Source organism: Poecilia formosa, unplaced genomic scaffold (genome assembly GCF_000485575.1).
Source record: "Poecilia formosa unplaced genomic scaffold, Poecilia_formosa-5.1.2 Scaffold92, whole genome shotgun sequence".
Classification (NCBI taxonomy): domain Eukaryota; kingdom Metazoa; phylum Chordata; class Actinopteri; order Cyprinodontiformes; family Poeciliidae; genus Poecilia; species Poecilia formosa.
Genome location: NW_006800031.1, coordinates 2,184,575 through 2,208,657, shown reverse-complemented (window position 1 = coordinate 2,208,657; position 24,083 = coordinate 2,184,575). Strand labels below are relative to the sequence as shown.

General features: G+C 35.5%; 2 protein-coding genes across 3 annotated transcripts; both read left to right on the top strand.

Moving 5' to 3' along the window:
* Positions 1-85: 85 nt before the first annotated feature.
* LOC103142046 (methylenetetrahydrofolate dehydrogenase (NADP+ dependent) 2 like) lies at positions 86-16,950 on the top strand. 2 transcript variants are annotated; one of them, XM_007557906.2, is made up of 9 exons: positions 86-636; positions 4,936-5,040; positions 5,621-5,805; positions 6,720-6,842; positions 7,510-7,662; positions 9,002-9,109; positions 13,130-13,222; positions 16,172-16,297; positions 16,431-16,950. In XM_007557906.2, the coding sequence occupies exons 1-9, from the start codon at positions 629-631 to the stop codon at positions 16,544-16,546; spliced, it is 1,017 nt and encodes a 338-aa protein (XP_007557968.1). In that variant the 5' UTR covers positions 86-628; the 3' UTR covers positions 16,547-16,950. The 2 variants fall into 2 exon arrangements, with proteins under 2 accessions (XP_007557968.1, XP_007557967.1); XM_007557905.2 differs by lacking the exon at positions 86-636 and having other exon boundaries at positions 3,776-5,040.
* Positions 16,951-21,491: 4,541 nt separating this feature from the next.
* On the top strand, positions 21,492-23,182 carry LOC103142045 (epigen-like). The gene is made up of 5 exons (XM_007557904.2): positions 21,492-21,694; positions 21,945-22,076; positions 22,408-22,528; positions 22,641-22,799; positions 23,021-23,182. Exons 1-5 carry the CDS (start codon positions 21,625-21,627, stop codon positions 23,073-23,075), a joined length of 537 nt encoding a protein of 178 aa, XP_007557966.1. The 5' UTR covers positions 21,492-21,624; the 3' UTR covers positions 23,076-23,182.
* The last annotated feature ends 901 nt before the right edge of the window (positions 23,183-24,083 follow it).

Genomic DNA, 24,083 nt, shown 5'->3' with positions numbered 1-24,083 from the left:
CTGGTAGCAACTGGAACAGAACTAGTCAACGACAGACACGACCAGGATCCAACAAGGAGCAGAGAACACAGGTGGGATTAAATACACAAGGGATAATCAGGGAACAAGAGACACAGCTGGGAGCAATCAAGGGCAGCCGAGACAACACAGGAACTAAATTGACACACAGAAAACCAAATCCTCACAATCTACCAAGATATTGAATACGTTACTTTATGTCCTGTTTTTGGATGTAAACATAAATATCAATATGAAAGTGGTGGCCAACTAATCACATTGCCATTAATCTGATGCTATTTTGCATGAGTAGAACTTTTAAGATAATGAACAGTTCTGGCTAACTTAAACTGTAATATAAAATTTTCTACATAATGGACCTCTGGTTTGTCATGCGTTAAGCTATTAGGGTGTAGCTTAACACATGAAAGAAAAGAAAAGGCGGGGAATTGCTGGCTTGCATGCTGGAGTTGTATGGTAACGTTGAGTTGTAGAACGCTGGATTCAGGTCCAATTTGGGTCAACTATTCCCTGTGATCTACAGAAACCCCATGTTTGTGTCTGGACACAAATAATGCCCAGGCACGAACCATGTGGGGAATAGTCACAGCTCACTTGACTGACCGACTGTATGGCTGGGTAAGTTAAATTTAATTTATTCAGCTTTTTTTTTTCTTTCGCATCAAAGTCCTGCTGGATAAACATATTTTCTGTCCGGGACTCAGCACTGAGCTAGATGCTAACAAAGTTAGCACTCTGGGGACTACCACGCCAGGGAGTAAAAATAAAATATCTTACCTTACATTTAATGGTTGTCCTTCTAAGTAACTGTCCAATAAAATATCTGAAATACAATTTAAACAATGCGATCGTTCCTGTGAGAAAGTGGCGCTACAAACTCTGGCATTGTTAGCTTTTGCACCTTGTGTTTTTAGCCGTAGATTGTTGATCCATTTTTCTCGTCTTTTTATCGGTAAGTTTTTAAAATCAACTCCCTTGTGACTACCTTGTGTTTCGAACTACCTTCGAAACATAAAAATAACGTTTACCTTTCTCTCTATTATAGAACGGTTAGAACAACTGTAGGCATTTTGATCAACAGAAGTAAACGGGCTGCATTTACTTCCTGACTTCGATGCTACGTCATCTGAAGCCCAGCAATAGCAAACCATTAGCCATATTCATCAGAAACTGTTCGACTCGTATGTCTCAATAAAGGTGTCAAAACCGTATCTATTTCAGTTCATCTCTGAAATAAAACCCGCCGTTTTAGGGCTTTCATGGTTAAGAAACATAATAATGTTACAAAAGTTGTCTCTTCGGTCATATTTTCTCATCAATCTACGAGAGTTTTTAGAACAATGCGCGTTCCCGCGACTGGGCATGTAATTCTCGGTAGGCATGCGTTTCTCGGCACAACACCAGGATCTAATAATACTGGTAGAGGCTACCAGTGTTTAAGGCGTAAATGTTTTGTAACCGTCCGCGCCAGTCAACAACAGTGGGTGGGAGCGAAGAAGGAGGGGTGCGTTTTAGGGCAATTAAATGAGCTTAAACTTCAACAAGATTTCTCCGTTTAATCAAAATGCCTAATAACCGAAACAGAAAACAAACAGTAATCCATTTGTGCCAATTCTTGTTTTGAATTTTCTCTTCCAAGAAGGGTTGTAAAACCCTTTATGAGATCAAGTTAGCACAATTAAGTCTGACCTGAAACAGATTTTCTCCTTTCACTTATTGAAACTTGTTGAGGCATGACTGCACCAGTAAATTACTGTTAAAGACCAGAACAACTTAATACTCTGACAGTTTGTCCAGGTACACACACATTAAAGCCATATTTTTTTTAAGTCACAGCTATAAGACATTAAGTTGAATTTCTTAATATTGTGAAATCTTCTAACTGTAGAATATACAATAGTATTCAACAGAGTCTATACCCAGCTTAATTGACATCTGCAAGCAAAACCAGATGTTTAGTTAACTCTTCTACTTTGCTGCTAAAATATTTAAAAAATCAGATGCGTTTAGACATGATTAATTGTTGCTGAATATTCTGGCTTTGTGGAACTTTTTCTCAGATCAAAATGAGGAAAAACATACAAAAATTAAAGGGTAAATACCTACACAGATCTAATTATGAAAATGTTTCAGCAGGTAAGGCTGTTTCCATATGGGTTGTTTTATCATACAGTGACAAGGTATTCACCCCACTTTAGATTTCCTGTTTTAACTTTCTTTTTTTTTGGGGGGGGGGTCATAAATTGTTACACAAATATGAATGTCAGCTAAATATTTTTTTAGTAAACACAGGAGTAGTTCAAAAATAATTTCTTTTTAAGGAAATAAAATATCCAAACCTCATGTAAAGTAATACATTTCTGGCATCACTGCCAAGTTTTTGTCTTATACGTGTGCATGAATTGCTTTGCTCTGGTGTATAAGTGCAGTAATTGCGGCATCATACTGTTCATACTGCAAAAACATCTAACCTACCCGAAGCCGTCAGGTTTAGCTCAGAGGTTAGACTGCATATATGCTGCTGCATCAGGCGTAGCTCAGAACCGAAGGGTCAGCATCCTGTGCTTCAGATGTACAGTCAGCAGTCTCACAGTTGCACAACAAATATCACAGCTACATCACAGCTATATCAACCTGATTGACTTTATTTTTACTTTGTCTCTATCCTTCTGAGGTCCAGATCACTATTGTAACATTTACAGCGGAGTTTGTTTGATACTGGAAAATCAAAAGTAATTTTGAGGTGTGTGCATGTGTTTTGAGTTATGTAACCAGCATATAGATTTGCCTACCAAACATGTATGTACTAAAATCTGCAAATTGGTTTCTATGTATATGTATTCATGTCCAGGCAGGCCTGGTCTGGGTGTGGTGTTTACCAAGATTTCTAGCACCACTCCTACCACTCAAACAAACCTTTACTCTAAATGTGTCATGTGTTCCACAGTCTTTAAAATCAATAACTTGTTTTCAACCAGAACTAAGTGATATGAACTTCTAAAAACAAACAAGACTCAAAATCTTGTCCATTTACCTTTTTTGGTTTTTGTTTTTTTTGTTGCAAAGCCTGGTACTTAAATACATTAGAAACCTCTGGTGTCTAATATTGAGACACCAACAGTTTTTACAAAATTCTTTGTCCTTTCTTTTGTTTTTCTTTTACTTTTTAACAATGGCGTGCTGCATTATGCACACATCTGTGAGACTGGTTGTTAAACTTAAAACAGTTAGAGCTGAGTAACTGCTACATGTTAGTTTACAACCGTGCACTGAACATATAGGGAGCAGCACAACAACATTAAAACTTAACAGCGACACGTTATTGCATATGTGCTGGAAAATATTGGCTAATGTTTGCATGACCTCTAGAATGGATGTAATGAGGTAGGCAGGGTTTATGTTAATGTTTATAGGAAAATAAGAATAGAATCATGTTTTCATGTCAACATTTGCACATATTTAATGTATAAATCTGAAAGTTAAAAGTATCTGTGATTTGAGCTACAAGAAAGTGTTGTGATGGTGTAAAGATTTACTTCCAAAGATAAATACATAAAATCATACCAGAGTTTTCACCAATAATGACTATCTTACTCCTAAAAGCCACCAATTTTCTATAATTGTAAATCCATGTGAATTTGCTGTACAGTATGACTGATAACTGATCATTCCTTTTTCTTTTTTACAACCATATCTTAATTTTTATTCTCATACAAATTATTCATCTTCATAAATATTTTCAAAAACTTTTGCACTTTAATGTAAATGGTATTTTTATACTTCAATTGAAAAAAAAACTGTGGATTTCTTTAATCAGTTTTAAGTAACTATTTGGTTCATATTTCACATCAAAAATATCTTGAATCGTAGAAAGAACAGACGTATGCCTTTTCTGCTCCCAAATTATCAGGTGTGACACAATTATTATTTTTTATTTACACCATTTCATTTGTTTTGTTTATTCTGTTTTTACATATAATGCATTCTATTTTTGTGAGTCTATTTTCTTTGATTTCCTGTCACTTTTGCACATACATTTCATGATTCTGAGACAATAAAGAATATTGCTATTCTATCCTTACTAAAACAAACATTTGCTGCCATCTTGTGGCAAATTAGTGTAGCACCCTTAGAGTATCCAATTAATCTGGAGAATCATGTACAAACTACAGGCTAATTTAAAAATACAACTATCTAAAGGTGCAACAAGGACTAAATGCCTCCAATTACACCAGTTTGACATAATACATTTTATGTATTGGTGCTTCATTTAGAAAATACTCTTTAATGTTGTGCTCCCAATATTAAGGTTTGATTAGGAAACACACTTTTGACTATTAAAAAACAAACTACCATTCTAGAATGTCCTCTGGGAATTATTTTTATTTCAATGGTTTAAAATAAAAACATTGCAATCACAATTGAAGCAAGAGATACAACTGTGATTGAGACTTTAAAAAAGACTAAAGCTGAATAGTTTTTTGTTCACACTTGGTCTAAGTGTTTCTATTGTTTTTCTACTTTTTGTCTTCACTACTATTTTACATTCAAACCACATTTAGGGTTACATGTATATGGTTGCTTCAAGCAATATGATCTCGCAGGAAGAAATTATTGTCAGTATTTTTTTTCATTACTGAAATATACTTTTTTGTTTGCTCTGCCTTCAAAACAGATTTTTATGTTAGATTATATTTGATAACTTTTATACCTTTTTACATAAATGTTATTTGGTGGTTAAACATCAAAACTCCTCTTCTTACTAAAAATCAAAAACATACTGTATGTAGAACATGATGATTCAAATAGAACCTATATTATATTACCCATCCCCTTTTGTGCACGCACGTACACACGCACGACGTACACACGCACAAATATGGCGGCTTCTATTTCACCTCTACGCTCCTCCTTCAGGATTTGCTCACCGTTAACTGCACACTTTCACTGTTGCCGTGCCAAACTGCGGATGCACAGAAAGTACGAGAGTCAAAGGAGGCATCTGTACCACTCTGCGAGAAGGTAAACGCTGTCACACTGAAAGTAGTGCCATGTTTTGTTGAAATAAATGGAAGGGATGGAGAGCGGCGTTTCGGCACCGGTGGAAGCAATGCGAGTACGTCAGATGTGAGAGGAAGGATTGTAACTGACGGCAGTGCTCACTGTAACCGGTAGAGGGCGCAAGGTAAATGGGCGTTAAACGGCATGTGGAAAAAAAACAAAACAAAACAAACTTACTTAGAAACGAGTGTTTACTAATCATGTTCACGCTCACTATTCCATTTTTATCGGTTACTCAGTGACATTGCCGAAGGACAGATAAAGCGTTTGTATAAGTCTGTGTGTCCGTTTATCCTGCACTGATTAGTTACTTTACGTTTAAATCCCACCCATATATATCCATATCCATGGAAAATGACTAAGATCAGTTTACACTTTCATAGTCAGTTAGTAGGAATTGTTTCAATCTTCAGAGTCTTTTCTCTCAAAAAAGAAAAATATGTATTCTAAATATGCATATATATTTTTTTAGAACACAGTTTTATTCCAGTTGCTTCTCAAAAAATAAATTCTTTCTTTTCTTTACTACAAACTTCTCCAGGCACAGTGCTGTGGTGATTTCAGGAACAGAGTTGGCCCGTCAGATTCACAGAGAAATCCAGCGTGATGTGGAAGAGCTAGTCGCTCATGGCAACATGAGACCCCATCTTGGCGTCATCTTAGTCGGAGATGACCCAGCCAGTCATACCTATGTTAAGAACAAGACCCGGGCAGCCACCATCCTGGGTCAGATATGAGCAGTGTGTGTCTTTCTCAACACTTTCCTCAGTGTGTACGGTGCAGTCATGCACATGCATCTCATTAAGTTTGAATACACTATTTCTGTAATTCAGTTCAAATACCGATAGTGAAATATTATGCAGGATCTTTACACACAGAATATGTTTATTTTTTCTTTATAATGTTAAAATAATAAACAAGACCAATAGAGAAGGGATATGTGTCTCACAAATGTCATATAATGATTATGTTACTGGCTACACATCATGCATCAACCACAGAAGATCATTGTGAAAGAATCTGGTGAGTCCAAACATAGTCTTCAAAAATTTAGTTGAAAGAAAGAAAAAAAAAAACATCCAAGAGTTTGTCAGAGATTCACAGTTTGTGGAATGTGCCAGGAGTTGGTGCTTCTGTCCCATTTCTTGTGACAGCCCATAAGAAGTGTCTTACCTGGGCTCAAAAAGTACCTATTTGGAGGTTTAAATAAATCTCTACATCACCAGATATTGTGGGCTTGTACTGCAGTACATGGACAAATAAAAAAAACAAAAACAGAACAAACAAAAACAAAACGAATTCTTGAAATATTTGGGCTTTGATTTGTTGCGATCTAGTATCATTAAAGAAACAGAAATTAATATTTCATGTGTATTGCTATGTTCTTGAATCTCTGTAATATTTGAGTTTCCCTCTTAGAATCTAATTGCTGAATCAAATTAACTTTTCAATGCTCTTTTGAGATGCATGTGTACGTCAGCCTTATGTGAACATACAAATTAAGAAAAACTAAGAAATTAGTTTTTCTTTGTTTTGCAAACATATTTTATAATGTATAAATTTCAGATCATAAAAACAGGACTACTGCATTTAAAAATACATTGATTATTGCTCATAGTGTTGTATTTGACAATCTCCAGGTATTTCCAGTGACACAGTGGTTCGGCCCAGCTCGGTTTCCCAGGAGGAGTTGCTGGAGCTGATTGATGAGATGAACCGTGACTGGAGGGTCAGCGGTCTCCTGGTGCAGCTGCCACTTCCAGGTAAGCAAACAGAACCCTTTGGAGATTTAGTTACCCATGTTAAGAGGCGACTTTAGTGCAAACTATACATATATGTATAGTTAGATATATGTAAAAAGAGCAATTAAAAGCTTTAACTGTGTTGCAGCTTGTGTTGAAAGATTAACATGTCCATGTTAATTCTTCTTCTTATTATTATTATTATTATTATTATGTTTTTATTTATGTTTAAATTACTGTTGCGTACATAATTTTTGTATCAGTTTTACATCACTTGTGGCTATATTTGTATTTACTAATATTTAACACCTTGGATGGAGTAGCTTGTCAACATATAAGCAATTTTCCTTTGGGGATCAATAAAGTATATTCTGTTCTAATAAAAAAAAAAATGCTTTAACACTCCTTTTGGACTTATTTGATCACTTAAGATCAAATAAAGTGATAACTAGCATTTTTACATTTAAGCAACACCCCATCTTTTGTTGCTTTTTATACTGTTGCAATTAACTTGCAATTTAATTTTACCTTTATCAGACACATAGGTCGGTTTAGTAATAGTTAAGTAAATTAATGAATGAAAAGCATGTTTTTTTTTTTAAAAAAAGTAGCACAAACTAATAATAATAATGAATAAGTATTTAGGTTTAATGTAATCATATGTATTTTGTTTCACTCTGTTCTTCAGAGCACATCAACGAGCGAGCTGTGTGTAATGCAATCGCTCCAGAGAAGGATGTTGACGGTTTCCATATTGTGAACATTGGAAAGTTGTGCCTGGACCAGAGATCGATGGTACCTGCGACGCCTGCAGCGGTCTGGGAGATGATCAAAAGAGCAGGTAAACCAGGAACGGTTCTAAATCTCACGTATGTCTTTTTCATTTTTACTTGTACTTGTTCTGAACAAATGATCCTCTAGAGGGCAGTAAAGATCTACTAGTTCTCATGGTAATATAACCATTCCTTGCTGCTAGTGCTGCTAGTAACCATAACATGTACTGTAAACTCTTCATAATTCTGATCATGTTTGGTCCTTTAATAAATGGATGGGTTTTTTTTTAGTTTCTTTTTGTGTTGAGTTTAATAAATGCTGTGTCAGTTTTATTCTGTGTTATAGTCTCTCCAATATGCACGTCATAGTACGGATGTGCCATATTAGAATTGGCACAGTAATAGCCAGACAACCATGTCACCTAGTTTATCTTTTAGATCATTTATTTAAAGAAAAATGGCTTGATCAGTTGGAAAAAAAATAAAACATCATGTGTGATCACAGTATTAGAGTCACTTTTTTTCATTAACTTAATTATAGCCCTTCAATTTAAATAAATAAATGAAATGGTGGAATTTTTTCTTGCACCAACAACAAACTCAGAAAGAATGTTTGGTGGTTGTGCCCATAAAAAGCAAAACCTCCAGTCAAACTTGGCTGTTGACCAGTAAAGTTCAGTTCAGGTAACTGTTGCTTCACAGAACGTCACTGATGGGAGGTGAAAAGCATTGCGTAAAATGCAGGTTTCTATCTGCTGCAAGAAATTGGCGGTAAAAATATAAATGAAGGGAAAGAAAAAAAAAACTTTAAAGGTATGAAAGAATTTCTTGATGTTTTTATTGTACATTTTGGAATAGCAACTTATGAGAATAAAGAAATTAGACATTCATTTTATAAACAATCAGTGATATTATTTTTGAGATGTTCTTTTATCTAGAGCTCTGCCAACCTAATTTATGATGTGTTGATTAAGAGCAACACATTTCTAGTGTGATCAGCACTTTTAATTGACATAAATTGTATGGATTTAAGGTTTACCCTTTTGTTCTTCAAATAACTGAGTCCCTGGGCTTCAGTCTGCAGCTGTTTGCTTGTGGCAGAAGTTACAAAAGCAAAAAAAAAAAAAAAATCTCCATCTAACCTCTGAACCCTAAGGTTTTTTTGGCTTTCTTGTGGAGTTTAATGCTACATCATTTTAATATCAAACAAAGCTACACTGTTATAGTATTCAACCTAAATACAATGTTTCGAAAAGGACAAAGTTACACGAAACTTGTTTGTGCAACCCTCCAGTTCAAAAGGCAACCTGACATAAAAATTTGCAACAAAATATCGGTGTATCTTTAAGATCAGGATGATTTTTAAGAAAAAATGTTGCTTTCTTTCCTGGGAATGTGTTTACGCAGGAATTGAGACAGTGGGAAAGAATGTCTTGGTTGCTGGTCGCTCCAAAAATGTTGGAATGCCTATTGCTATGTTGCTGCATACAGATCGCAACCATGAACGCCCTGGAGGTAAGCTAAGTGATTTGCATTCATTCTTTTATCTGTACCACCAATCTGAGTTGGTCAGTCCAATAATATGACAAACATCTTCATAGAAAATTCAAGTTGCACCATCCTGGTTTTCCCTAAAGGATATTTGATGTTTTAAGCTTCTGTCAGGATATGAATGTACACTTCAATGACTCCCTGCCTTTTTTTTTTAATCAAAAAGAAAAAAAAAATGCTGATGCGTCTCCTGCTGGATACAAAGAAGGGAGTGTGAAAGCCTTAATCAGGGCAAAACATTTGGTTCCGTGCACCACTGGGAAACGGATCCAGTCCTTATATGGGTGCAGGAAGGAAGAAACGGATTTCAAAAGGTGTTGTCTGCATTAAGCAACAAGATTTACTTTAACTGTCAAAGTTCAGCAATATGACACGATAAAGAGACTCAAGGTGCAATACACATGCCAAGCAGTATAATAAAAGACTGCAGTAAGCTGTGGTTTCTGAACTCCTTTAAGAAATTACAAAAAAGGAAATAAAGGGCTTTAGGGAGTCACATTTCTTTACATGTGTAAAGCAAATGATGTACAGCCTGTCTGTGGCAGTCCCAGCCAATCAGAAATCCTTTAGCTAATTCCAGCTTTCAGTTTCCAAGAATCCATAGAGCGGAAGAAACCAGTATAGAAAACAAGTTTCTTACCAGTTTTACCAGTTTTTGAACAAACAGTTTTGAGATTTATTTCTAACTGCTGCTTTTCTTTCATGATTCATGCCCTTTTAAAAAATGTAGACACATTCTGTAAAATGGGTTACTTGGTAATTTCCAGTGCTGGTCTGAAAAAGTTAACTGAAACACACAAAGACTGTACTCATACCATCACATTTTATTAAAAATCTATACACTTTTACTGGGCACTTCATTAAAAAAAGTCAGATTGAGCCCCGTTTTTGAAACTAATTCAATTCTTTTTGCTATAAATTCAGCAATGTTTCTGAAACATTCCTCGAAAACCTGGGATCCATATCAGCATGACGGCTTCACACTGTTGATGCAACATTGTTGGCTGAATTTATGATGCAAATCTGCTGTTCTGCTACATCCCAGAGGTGTTCTGTTAGATTCAGATCTGGTGACTGTAGAAGCTGTTATAGTTCAGTTAAGTCGGAATCATTTTCAGAAGAATTCAAGTTTGTGACATGGTACATTATCATGTTGGAATGATCAATCAAAACATATATACTCATAGATAATAATACTTCCATGGCTTGTTGGATTTAGCTGATGGTAGTTGGTTCTATGGCATCCAAAGTGTGCCAAAAAACACCCCTTACACCAGTAACTTTTAGCAGGAAATGGCATGTTTTAGGTAAATAATTTTTTAATTTTGATGGAAAAAGTACTAGTTATAAGTGAAATAATCAGCCAGTGGAACAAGACAATTTTACCATACTATTATATCTTGTATGATTATTTCATTGTTAAAAATCTGTTGTTTTTTTTGTCATTGGTACAGCTGTTTGTCAGTTGCATGAGAGTTTATCTATGTGTCACTGCAAAACAGGTATCTGGAAACACAAGACTCTGTGAGAACTTGTTTATGTGGTTCAACCCTTTTCAGATGAAAGGATATGTAAAATTCCAGTTGAACTTCACAGCATGTGCAGCCGTGAGCTCCTGGTTTCCCCCACGCCTTCAGACTTGTGTGAAACCCTAGCAATCAGTGTAGGCGGCTTAAAGGTTATCCCCACATATTACTTTTCCGTAGTTTTTATCAGTTACAGGAGCAAAAATCTTTAGCTCTTCCTTTAACAGTTTCATTTTTTTTTCTTTGTGGTTAATTCAGTTTTATAAAAACAGACCAGCAGGAATAGGAACAGTTCAGACAGAACAGCCAATGATCCAGGAGACTTGAAACATTTACTCACCCTCCATAATATATATCCTCCTAATATATATCAGAAACAATATGTGTTTTTCAGTTGGCAGGTCTGTGCTAGATTGACTCTTAATTTGGAAAAGAAACTCAGAATTACCAACAATAAAAGGTCAAGCACACTGTTCACAGCAGGTGACCATAAAGTTGATGTAAACTTCACAATGCAACAGCAACATCCTGACTGTGCCTAAATAGATCGCTGATCAAGTTGTAAAGGTGTTCCAACACCTTTATACCACAACTTTGTTCAAGTTTTAGAAAATTCGTCCAGGATATAAATGAAAGATACAAATGCATCACAAAAAGTTTCAATTAGTTAGTTGTGTGCAAAGGCTATTGATACCTTTGTATGGACTAAGACGCAGGATCCATTAGGAATGGGCAATTATTGTCATATAGCAGAGAAAAGAAAAATACTATCATAGGCTCTGAAATATTATCAATGAATCAGAATCGTTTCTTTGTTCTAGTTATGAGAAACGTGAGCATATGCACTGGATTGTTAGGTTTGCTGTTTGAACCATTTTTTGTTCCAGCTAACTATCATGTACATACAAAGTGATTATAAATCAAAATATGGCAAAGTTATTCTGCACTGTGGCAGTACCTGTGGAACTGTTAAGTATTCTATTTTATCTCTACTTAATATTAAGTTAGAGACCAAGATGGGATTTTTAATCCCATCCCATCACATTGATCCCTTTGATCAATGTGACAATAAATCATCCGTATAGTCAATGGATAATATTGACTTTATCATAGTATTTGACTGTGACACATTCAATGGTGTATTTACCATTGTGTCATAGTAAAATATTCCTCTTGCAAATATATCAAATTGTGGCACAGCTTTGTTTTTAGTTGACGGTTTTACTTCCTGTCTGAGTGTCATCTTGTGCAGACTAAATACTTTTAATAAAGTATTTATAAAAGATTAAAGTTTGTTAAAGTTTTTCCCTTTTTAATTGTATAGGGTTTACAATAGTTATGTTCATTTTCCTGACCAAAATTGATAATTGATAATTATATAAAGAACGAAGAGCAAAATAAATGAATAAAATGGGGACCCAGCATAAGAGAAAGCAAATTCAAAACAATAAACTTCAGGTGGCGTTTTAGGTGATCATTAATTATTGATGGGAGTTTAAGCACTCCTGTCTCTCTCCAAACACCTCTCTATATAATAGCTATTTTCTTAAGTTGAAGGAAACAAATCTTATGCATAAGAGCATGGGCATAGAACTGCAATGCACAGCGCTCATAATCTCTTTGCTTTAATTGATCAACATTTTTTAATCCGTCAGTGTTCAACGTTGTCGCATCACCCATCCCCAGATAGGCATTTACTGTATCCTCAGCCATTAATAAGATCTGATCTTTAGTGCAATTTTTAGTCCTGATTTGTCATTAACTCTCGAACAAATTTGTCACATTCATCTTAATATTATTTTTACCATTTGAATTATTATTATTAGATATTTACCAATTCATAATATACGTTTTATTACTGATGAAACTGAAGCTCAACCTGTGCGCTTGTTTTGCATACTAAGCTCTTGCAATGACATTTGAATAAGCAAAATTCCTACAGCATGACTGTATAAACTGATGTGGCCCCACAATGCATGTTTTAAAAGTCAGATAAAAAGTTCATCCGTAATGCGACCCGGAGGTTCGATGTGCTGGGACTTGTTGTACCTTACATCATTTTCTTTATCTTGCCCAAAAATGTTCCAGTGTGACACATTCTATTTTTTTCTTTCTAAGACTTCCTTAGTCACAAGGGCCACACACTATAGTGAAGAAACTTGGATTCAGTGGCGTACGTGCCGTTTTTGAGATCTATAAAATTTGTGAAAACATAAGTATTTTATGGCATTGACAATAAATGTGGTTTTTACTAAGTTTTAGAGTTCTGCCCTATTCTCAGTGTAATGTTCTTGCAATGTTAGCATCTTAGCACTGTGAAGGATAAATCCGAGTTTCCATTCCCATATTCACTAATTTAAATTTACGTAAAACAAAGAACAATTACCCTGCATTAGATACAAAAAACTGTTTATTTTTGTTGCTTAATTCAACCTAAAAGCTCCTCTTTGCCTCTCAGGTGATGCCACAGTGACGATCGCTCACAGATGTACACCAAGGGATCAGCTGAAAAAACTAACTATCCTGGCTGACATCATCATTGCAGCGGCAGGTAATTAAAGTCTAACAGACAGAGAAAGAGAGAGAGATTGTTTACTTTTTATCTTCATAGTTCAGCTAAGTGTTTGTTAATGGCTACAAAATGGTAGTAAGTTGGAATTGGATGGTAACTGAGGAAATGGAAGTACTATTAGTCCAATTTTTACTAAATGCAATAATTCCTACCCATACTTTTGGATTTAACAACAAAAAATCAAAGGTAACGCTAATAGAATATATCCATGAATAGTTTAGTTTTTAGGTCAGTTTTTCTATAGACTCAGGTTTAGTTTTTCTGTAGACTAGAAAATAAATACAGATTTCACATATTTTCTAGTCTATATATATATATATAGTATCTCATCAAATCCTGTTTTCATCTAAATTCATTGCCTAAGACGATGCTCAATAAAAATACTCTTAATTTAATTTTAATATAACTCTTTTTGTCCAGTATCCTGGAGAGTTTTAAAAAGTTATTTTAAGTAAAAATATATAGTTGTAGTTGTAGTATCTAAAAATATAAGACAACCTTTGTGTAAGGTCTAAAGAGCCACTTGTGGCTCCAAAGTCTCAGTTGACAATAAAGGTAGAGTTATAATAGAATGGGTCAGATTTTACAAAATCTGAGTAAAATTCATAAACATGTATTGCTGTAATTGATAAAAACTGTAAAAAGTAATCAGAGTACTGAGTTCATTTACTTTTCAAAGAACAGATTGAGTCACTTTCACACGTTCAAGCCATCAGTTAGACTTGAATGTTTCTTTTAGTTTGTTGTTTGTGATTTTTATTTTCTGTTTTCATACTTTTATTTGTTAATTTATTTTATTTGTGGATTTTGGTCATTTTATTTTCAGTCTTCATTTCGCTGTGATGTTCTTTGTGATTTTGTCAGTGAAAAGTGTTAATATAAATACACTTTGCTTACAGAAATATATTAGATATACTATAAATGCAGTTTGGGAAGCAGTTTGTTAAATATTTGGGGCTTATAATTTTTTTAAACTGGATATTATATGCAACCAAACATTTTTATTTACTTCATTTTCATAGGGATGCAAATTGTTTACTGTGCCAGAATCCATTCTCCATTTATAATTCTTCTACCTAAACAGGTTTAGATTCAGCTGAACACTCCTTAATCCCTTAGACTCTTTGAATTTGCCTAAAAGGAATTATGCAGGCTGGTGTTGTTCCAAGAAAAAGGAAAGATTATGAAAAAGGCTTACTAGTCCTTACTTGAATAGTTCTTGTTCAAGTCTGCATCGCAAATGTGGAAATTTCCAGATAATTGTTTTGTTCTCACCTCTATTCCTCTTTATGAAAAACAAGGTGGTCTTATAGGGTTGGAATGTAAAAGTATTAATCATTTGTAAAACTGTAGAAATGCCGTTGGGGGTGCCAGGTTACACTCCCAGTGACGAAGTGTAACCAATGCCCCATAACCAACGACGTTAAAGGATTTGTTTCCCTTCTTGACGAAAAGATGAACCTTTCAGTTAAGTTTATGTTTGTGAGATATACATTATATCTGTTTCATTATAAATATATTTTTTTCTTTTTTAATCTCACTCAATATGTATACTCCCAATGCATTTTTAAGTTGCTATTACTTTGGTTGGGAAATTTAACTGGATTATTTCACACGCCAAATAGATTCTTTGAAAATGTAGTTTGATATTTACAAAGCTTTTCCAATTTAAGAAACAAAAATAGCTCTTAGTACCACTGTAGAGTGTTGATGGAGCTTAAAAGAAGGAACCAATCCCTGATGGTAAGGGACATAAAAAAAAAACTCCAAAGTTCATAGTTAGGACATTACAGCATTGAGGATCAACTATAGTCCATAGAAACCATTAAAACCATATTTACATGTTAAGTGGTTATTGTCTCAAATTCCTTGGAAACTTTAAGGATGTGGGATAATGAGCTCATATTAGATCACATTAAAAAAATAAAATGGTGACGTCTGCTATAGAGCTGAAAAGAGATGCCTACATTGGGAGTAGCAGTATAATGATCCAACTACATGGCTGAATCGACTCAAAAATGCATCACTAGACACAAATTGTTATTCCTCAATGACCTTCTCAGTCCTCAAAAGTAAAGATAATAGAGAAAAATATTTGGGGAAACCTGAGGAGAAGGTTGAATAATGGGGAACAGAGACGGAGGTCTCTAGAGTTATCTGGGGATATAAATGTGGCACTAAGGATATAAAAATATGTATTTCTTTTTATTAAATAAATGTTCTGTTGTACATTATGTTTCAAAACATTAATTTGGAGATTGTACCATAAAAGATACATTTTTTATATATAAAAATCTTTTGCACATTTTAGCAGAGTAGAGGTTGCTGTATAGATTTACTTAATGAGGGATTGGACTAATAAATCCTTTGACTGAGTTTCAAAATAAAGAAATGGTGAACACTAAATATATATTACTTCAATATAATTTCATTAGAAGTTTTTGAAGATATTTGGTGAACTACTTCACTAATTTATATTCTTGTGCCTAATTCATACTCCCCTCCCTAAGTCTGAGTTTTTCCTCACAAATTCTCAGTAAGGATGTACCAATGTGAAAAACTGGGCTAATATTGATAATCAGTGTTAAATAAATAATAAAAAAGAAAAGAAAATAAACAAAAAAACTCCTTGACACTGACATGCTCCTCTGCGCTCCATCACCGTCACCTGCCCAAACAATTCCCACTTGGACAACACCTTTCAACTCCTAAAACACAAACTTGAATAAAACATTATTGATTATTAATATTGACCCAGTTTTATTTATGAGACCAATACTGATATGTTAAAAAGTGATTAGTATCTGCCGTTACCGATCTTAATGCTGATGTATTGTGAATGCGAAGTTCTCATGACAGAAAGAAAGAATAAAAAGTTTTTATTCCTTTTTATTGATAAATATGCCTTTTTGTTCCCCCTTTGGTCAGGTGTTCCAGGTCTGATCACAGCAGACATGGTGAAAAAGGGTGCAGCAGTTATTGACGTCGGCATAAATCGCAACCTGGACCAGCACACAGGGAAAGTCCGGCTCATCGGGGATGTGGATTTTGAGGGTAAAACGAGCAATAAATCTTGCCAAGATTGCCTCAGCAGAGGAAATATCTTAATACCTGCACATCACCTGCATTTCCTGATGAATAAAGAGCATTGCTTAACACCGTATCATGTTTCTGATATTTGTTTTAGGAGTGAAGGAGAAAGCAGGTTTCATAACACCTGTTCCCGGAGGTGTGGGTCCAATGACTGTTGCCATGCTCATGAAAAACACTGTGACTGCTGCCAGAAATGCACTGATGCATTAAAAAAAGTATACACCCTTCATTTTAGTTTGCATTGCAGAGAGGTAAAAGCATAGGAACATGCGATAACCTGCATACATTTCAGCACACACTCAAAAACGAACCCTTCTGCTGAACAATTACACACTTTTATTTCAACAGTTTTGACCTCAAGATTTCATACTTGCCTGGAAACCTACTTGATATGTACCATGTTTACTTCCATATTTATTATTTATTTTATTATTGCAATTCAGATTTTGCTTTTCTACATGTTAGATTAATATTTTTTCTACTGCAGTGTTTTGATTTATTGAATATGCTTAGAAATTAGCAAGAAAGAAGTCATAATAAAAGTGGGTTTCAGTCAGTGTCATGTCAATGGGTTTGTTTTTCCATTATCAGTATTAAATTTCTGTATAATTGGACTCATTGGATGCAAACTTTTTTTTTTTAGTCAAAACACACCCAGGTTTTATATTCTAGGTATTAACTAATATTGTGCTACTCATGGTGGCAGCAGAGTATCTCTATGATATTAGTTCTATTTTTGTTTTTATAGACTTTTGCTCATCATTTATTTTGGTTGAGGCTTTGCTTGTTGGGGGAAACATTCCCTCTGGCTTTGGATGCTGAACAGTGGTAATTATTTTTGCTCTTTCTGTTTTACTTTTTGACATTTGTTAAGATGTGCCAACCTGGTAATATTCAGCCCCTTATCCTACACTATTTGCTTTGTCCAGAGTGTCTGGGCTCTTGAGAAACAGTTGCTTTCTGGAGGTGTGGACTGTGTTGGGATTTTAAATTTTACCCATTTGCTAACGTCTGCCTGTGACATATGTAGTGCACCAGTTCGACAGGAAGAAACTTACTGGAACTTGTCTGTGTTGTAGACATCCATCCTCCACTGCAAAGAGAGAAGAGCCAAGCTGAATGAAGCAGCTGTTAATGTTAGTTCAATATTGGGAAACGTGACCAACGGAGACTGAACAGCTTTGTTCACTTCCTGCTAAAACTACAGGCAGACCACGATTCTAAAACGGCACGGGAAGTATTGATGACAAATATGGAGTACAGCAAACAGATCTATGACAAAAATCTGAATTATAAATCTATATAGAGCAATTTCTGGGCCAATCTATCTTTTTACAACTTGTAGACAGAAAAACACCATAACTAGTCTGTGTGCAACATTTGCTGCCTTTGTCCTTACACTGTGTACACATTAAGTAGGCAACCGTCTTTTTAAGGATTATTTTTATTCATCATCAACCGGAGTGCTCTGTTAATCTAAAATGTTATTAACCTCCAACATGAATGTTTAAGAAAACAAATGTGAGGTTTTGACTTTTTTAGGAGTATATCTGTATTTGGACAATTAGTGGGTGACTGTACTTGTGCAGAACTATAATGCAAGTGCAACCAAATGAAGGCATTTTTCCATCTCGGTGTTTAATATGCATCAATTTAAGTCAGAATTATAAATGAACAACTAAAAAAACTTTCCAATAAACAACAAACGACAACACATTTGTGACCAAAATCTCCACCTTAATTTTCCTTATTTTCTTCCATTTCTGTCAGTTTCTTGATATGTTGGCAACTTTTTGTTCAATAGCAATCACAGCCTTGCAGTCACTGTTCAGAGAGGTGGACTGTTTTCATTCACCTTAAGCCTGGAGGTCCAGGCATATTTAATAGCTCATATCAACGTCCCACCTACACCTTCCTGCTGTCTGAAACAAAGTGTAAATTTGTTCTCCTTACTGATCCACCCATAGTCCCATCAAGAGTTGCTCTCATCCATCAGTTTTTTTGAAAAATCTGTCCTCAGATTGGCTCAGTTTATGTGTCGTATTCAGCGTTGGTCAGGTTTCAGCCTGTCTTTTCTTGGCCATGTCTATGAAAACTGAACACCTTGTACTTCTAGTTTCTCCAGACAGGTTGCAGTTACAGAATATGACAGAACTGAAAGATGATGGGTTCCTGGTAGTTTCACACTTGATTCTTCTTAAATCTTTTTCAGTTAATTTGCCTCCATTTTTTTTTCTCAACCTGTTTCCTTTGACCCAGACTGACTACTTGCAACAAAAAGTTGGATGGTTCTGTGATCATACCCCAATATCTTAGCAATTTCTAAAGTGCTGCATCCATCTGGGAGACTTGGCAATTTTTGACTTTTTAGAGTCAGTTCAATCTATTTTTTTGGCCCATTTTGCCCAAAGAAAAGAAACTGCCTGATAAATATACATCATCTTGATATATGGTATTGTCCTCGATGGGCCAACCTCTACCTCATAACACAAATACACATCACCTGCTATGCTTAAATCCATTCAGCACTGAAGTTTCTCCAGAAAATATGTGTAAAAAATTGATGAAATGGACCAGATAGTCACTTACTTAATACCTGTGCACAGTGTAAATAAGTCCCACCTTATTTCTTTTCAAATACAAATTAACTGGCACAGAATCGGCAACATGCAGATCATAACTATTGTTTGACTTTATTCTAGACAAGTTAAAACAGGACCAACAAGCATGTTAAAAATGCAATTTAAGTTGCTACCTGCATCATAAAAAAATATGATTTAAGGAAGTTCTGAAGAAAATTCAGTTACCACAAAAAGGATGACCCACCCTGGAGATAATTGTATGGTTTCACAATACTGGAAAATGGAAACCAGTCTGGGAATTATTCATCTGTTTCCTGACTTTCTCTCTGAGGATCGTGACCTATCTTTTATAATTTAGAGCTGGTTTAAGGATGGCTTAATCAAAAAATGTCTCCAAAATATCTCCAAATGAGGTGTAATAAATATTGTAACTCTATCTGTATTACAACAGATAATTACACTGCTTCTAGATGTAATTGTGTTTCCCTGTGGTTTAAGAGGTTTAGCTTGTAATAGTTGGCACACATTTTCTAGACTTGGAGAGGATACTGGCAAAAATAATAATAAAAAAACATTGCAATTGAAGTTATGCTTTTTAAAACTGTAAAACCTCAATGGAATGCAACAGGGAAGGTTTAGCTTATCTCCTCTCTTCAGTGAAAACTGGGTGCCAGAAAAATATTTTTTTCTCTCAACCACAAAAGCCCTGAAGAACTTAACCTACAAGAACTGTGATGTGTTTATTTCTCAGACTTGTGAATCAAGCTTTTGTTTACTTGAAACAGCCAAGCTAGATTTGTCTTGTCATCTCAAGAAAACACTAGTTTTTTTGTTTTTTTTTTCACAAAAAAAAATAGCTTCAGGTTGTTATGTAGCAACAAACGGTCTCGACGGCAAAATTGACAGAGTGAAATCAAGGGGAGAGTATGGAAACGGGTCACACCCAGTTTCATTGTTTTCCCCTTAATATCACTCTCGGTATCACTTCCATGAAACGTCAGTGGAGACGTGATGCATTGTAGCTAACAGAAAGTGGGTACACTGTGGTCACAACGGGATGTATACGACCAGGACGGCTGGGCTGTTTAGTCATAATTGCTACTAAGGGGCCCAGTTTGGCCAAGCAAATACTCCCACACCATCACAAGCCTGAACTGTTGATTCATGCCGTCTGTCTTGCAGTTTATGCCAAATGCTAGCTATTCTTCCTAGATGACAGGAATGGACTCTAATGTTGTCTTTTGTTGATGTAGCCATCCGCTTCAAGGTGCTGTGTGACATAGTATTCCACATTGTTTTGTAGTGCAGAGTTCTTGCGTCAAGTACTGTTACCTTTTTATCAGCTGGTCTGCCTGTTCTCATATGACCTCTGCAATCAACAAGGCGAAAAGAAATTCTTTTTTTTTGGATCACTTTTCATGCATCCAAGAGATGGTTGTGGGTAAAATCCCAGTAGGTCAGTGGTTTTTAAAGTGGTTAGCCCAACCAAAATGGCACCAACAACCAAGTCACGTACGTAGTCACTAATACACACTGATGAGCTGTTTACAAACTGTGAAATCATAAAATCTTACCAAGTACTTTTGGGCTAGTTTCTAGTTCCAATATCTTGGTACACTTAAAATAAAACAAAACTACAGGAGCTTGTTTAAGTTAGTAGGTTGTTGTGAAATAATGTGTCAGTGGAGCAATACATTCTAACTTATAAAATGAGAAAAATGTTCCACTGGCAGATGATTGCACTCATAGCTAGTACCTTTTCATCAATATTAATAAATCGACTAAAAACAAGTTCCTATTTCTTGCTGAAAAGTTATTTGCAAGTTAGTTTTGTCTTATATTAAGTGTATTCAGGTATTTGCACTAAAACCTAGACCAAAAATACATAGTCTAGAAGCCTCGGTGTGTTAAATTATTGCCAGTAATGGAAGTGGACCCTACCACCACCGATTGACCAGTACAAGACCTGGTTGCCATGGAGACTGATCATTGGCTGTTGGATTCAGCCTCATCCCATTCAAATCAATTCAAAGTGTCTGGCAAGTATTTTGGGGGTATTTCTTTGTATTGAGTAGGCACAACTCATAAAAACAGCTTATGAATTGTAAAATGAAACCATCAGGAGGAAGAAACCACTGCTAACGTCAGACAAACTTCATCTGCATTTTTCAGTTATGCATTTACCCTTCCTGTCGTACACAGATCTTGTCTGCACCTGTTGGACAGAGACACTGAGGCAGCCAAAGACAAGAATCTAGCCAGAAACTTGCTCTTGTAATCTCATCCCTCATGAAACGGAGGAGTTTACAACAAATGTGATTGTTAGTGGAGCTGCTTCTAACAAGGTCACGCATGTCCTTGCTAGATATTGATATTTAAGTTTATACTTCAGGTAAACACTCAGCCTCTTGCTGGCTTGCGTCTGTGCTTCCAGAGAACAAAAGGAGCTTTGAGGTGAACACGTGACCTTTGCACTACCACCAGCACCCCTGCCAGCAATTAACAGCACAGGTGCTGCCTCTGCATGCAGAGGTGAAATGTAATTAAAAGAAGGATGTGGATGTTTTTTTTTTTTTTCCCTCCAAAGGAAATGCCTCTTTCTTTGTTGAAACTTGGCAGGTCTTTGATTGGCTGTGAAACATCTTCAAAGGACTGGAGCACATTATATAGCCTGAACAGAACAGAAGTCTAAGCAGTCAGAAGACGATGAGCAGAAAAAACATCTCACTGACAGAAGACAACATGTCCACACAAAGACAGACATTCCTAAGGAAGGGTGAGTTTCTGACTGTTTTTTGTAACGTGTGCTTTTGAAATAATAACCACACTACAATTTTTAATTTTCTGAAAAGTGGTAGTAAGCAAACTGAAATTCAGCATTTTAGGGCATGGAAGTAGAACAGTAGCTGACAACTTTTAAAACGGTCTTTTTTTTTTTTTTTTTTTTAAACCACAACTGCAGGTGTGCAAATTAAGCTGCTCATGCATTATTCTAATATTAATTAAAATATCTTATTTTCTTCCAGTTCCCACCTTCACAGTGACGGTGCTGCTTCTGCTGGCCACAACAGGAAAGTCTGAGGTGTTGAGTGACGCCACGCTGACCACTGTGTCGCCCTCTTTCTTAAATTCGTCTCTGACCGCCCAGACAGTCAACAGTACGTTTCTATAGTTTTCATGTGTTGGAAGAATTATTGTAAGACAAAAAGGCCCCAAAAATTTAGTTCTGATGCATTTCTTATTGAAGCTATTTTAATTTTCCATATAGGAAAATAATCTCATTATTTTCATGATGGCAGAATAACTGATGCAGAATGAAAGTATGAAGGAATTGCATTAAACCAGGCCTTTTGTTCAGTTTACCAGCTGAAAAAGTTTCCTTTTTTTTGTCTGTATTAGACTTTTTAATTAATTTAATTCTACACTCATATCGCAGCATCAGTTGGAAGGACTCTCTTTATTAATTTTGACATGCCTCTTTTTCTTCAGGCACCACAGACCAAAGTAAAGTCCAGCATTCAGTTAGGCCATGTGGAGCTGAAAATCAAAAATACTGTTTAAACGATGGCAAGTGCATCTACCCCCAAGACAGCCTCAAACCTTCCTGCATGTAAGCACACAACTGATGAGGCTGGCCTGTCCTAGTGCATTAACAACAATTTGACACAGGTTGGTTCACGTTTGCTTTAGGAATGCACTCACATTTTTTGTCTTCTCTACAGCTGCATGCCTTCGCACAGCGGGCCACGCTGCGAGATCTTCATCTTCACCGGTTTGACTTACCGACCATTGACCATGGACAAGATCATTCCCATCTTCTTTGGGTGCGTCATGATCTCCATCATTCTGGGTCTTGTCGTCTGCTGCTTTATCAAAAGGAGGTAAGCGACTGTGGGCTCTGATGCCACACATTTAGTGCAGAACCAAAGAGCTTGCTCGTGTTGAGGCGTGTTGCGAAGCAGACATTAAAAAGATTTTTATAGCTACTTTACATGTGTCAGTCAAGATTTATAGTCACTAATGACTTCACATTCTTACTGCGGAGTATAAGTTCATTTTTTCTCAGAAAAGATGGCATTTAATTTTGTTTTATTTTTTGCAGATGCATAAAATCAGCACCTCTGATAAAAGCCGCTGCATCAGAGACTTCGGTGTGACATCATCAACTCCTCTTCACGGTGTTTCTGCACGACTTGAACTGGATCTTAGTTTATAACTTAAAGCCAAGTTTTAAGTGTTTTTTTAACTTGAGATGTACATTATTTTAAATAACACTTTGCAATGTGAATGCTGAATTTTGTTATGAACAGTTCCGTGATGGTTCTTTCCTTGAAAGAAATGAGGAAAAATATTTTATTTATTGTAATTTTATTTTGATTAAATTATTTGCCTTCTTTTTTATTTAAGGTTTTGTAATAAATTATAAATAAAACATCTGTTTTAAAAAATGTTATTTTGAAAGCGTGTACTTCTGTCAACATTTAAACAGTAGTTGATATCACAGTGTTAAAGATTCACTCTTGCTCTTTAGCATGTAATACACATTTGTTTATATAGTTTTTTTGAGAGTAACAAACCAAAGGAAAACTGTGAATGAACAACATTAATTAACAAAACGGTTATTAAAACCAGATTAAATAATTTATCTTTCAGCTGAATAACATGAAAATGTCAAGTGAAAACAACAGACTTTAAGCTGTAGATCAGCCTTTAAAGCTATGCTGCACTATTTAGGACTTATGAGCTCAATGGATGAACCAATGTGTGTAGCAGTTTAATGTATTTAAATCCCACCTTTTTAAATGAATCATGCACACAGGTTTATGGTCACTTGCACACATTCCAATTGGTTATAAAACGATGCAATCAAGGTCAGTGTATCACTTACGTTTGGTAAACAATAAACTTTTCTGGAAACCCAGAGAAGTCAACACATGGGTGGAGATTCACCTTCTAGAAGGAAAACCCCAAACCAACAGCAGGAGCAACAATAGAGTGGATTAGATCCAAGGAAGCTAATGTGTTAGGGCTCAGTCAAAGCCCAGACCCAAATCCAGCAAAAACTTTGTGACATAATTTGAAAACTGATGTTATTTAACATATATTGTACAATTTGAACCCAAAAGTACAACCAGCTTAGGTTATTAGCAAACAAAATGTGCAAA

Excerpts from the sequence above, each read along its gene's own strand:
- LOC103142046 (XM_007557905.2), top strand. The coding sequence starts at position 4,898 with ATGGCGGCTTCTATTTCACCTCTACGCTCCTCCTTCAGGATTTGCTCA. Across the intron at positions 5,041-5,620 it reads CTGTACCACTCTGCGAGAAG|GCACAGTGCTGTGGTGATTT; the intron begins GTAAACGCTGTC and ends AAACTTCTCCAG. Across the intron at positions 5,806-6,719 it reads CCGGGCAGCCACCATCCTGG|GTATTTCCAGTGACACAGTG; the intron begins GTCAGATATGAG and ends GACAATCTCCAG.
- LOC103142045 (XM_007557904.2), top strand. The coding sequence starts at position 21,625 with ATGAGCAGAAAAAACATCTCACTGACAGAAGACAACATGTCCACACAA. Across the intron at positions 21,695-21,944 it reads ACAGACATTCCTAAGGAAGG|TTCCCACCTTCACAGTGACG; the intron begins GTGAGTTTCTGA and ends ATTTTCTTCCAG. Across the intron at positions 22,077-22,407 it reads GACCGCCCAGACAGTCAACA|GCACCACAGACCAAAGTAAA; the intron begins GTACGTTTCTAT and ends CTTTTTCTTCAG.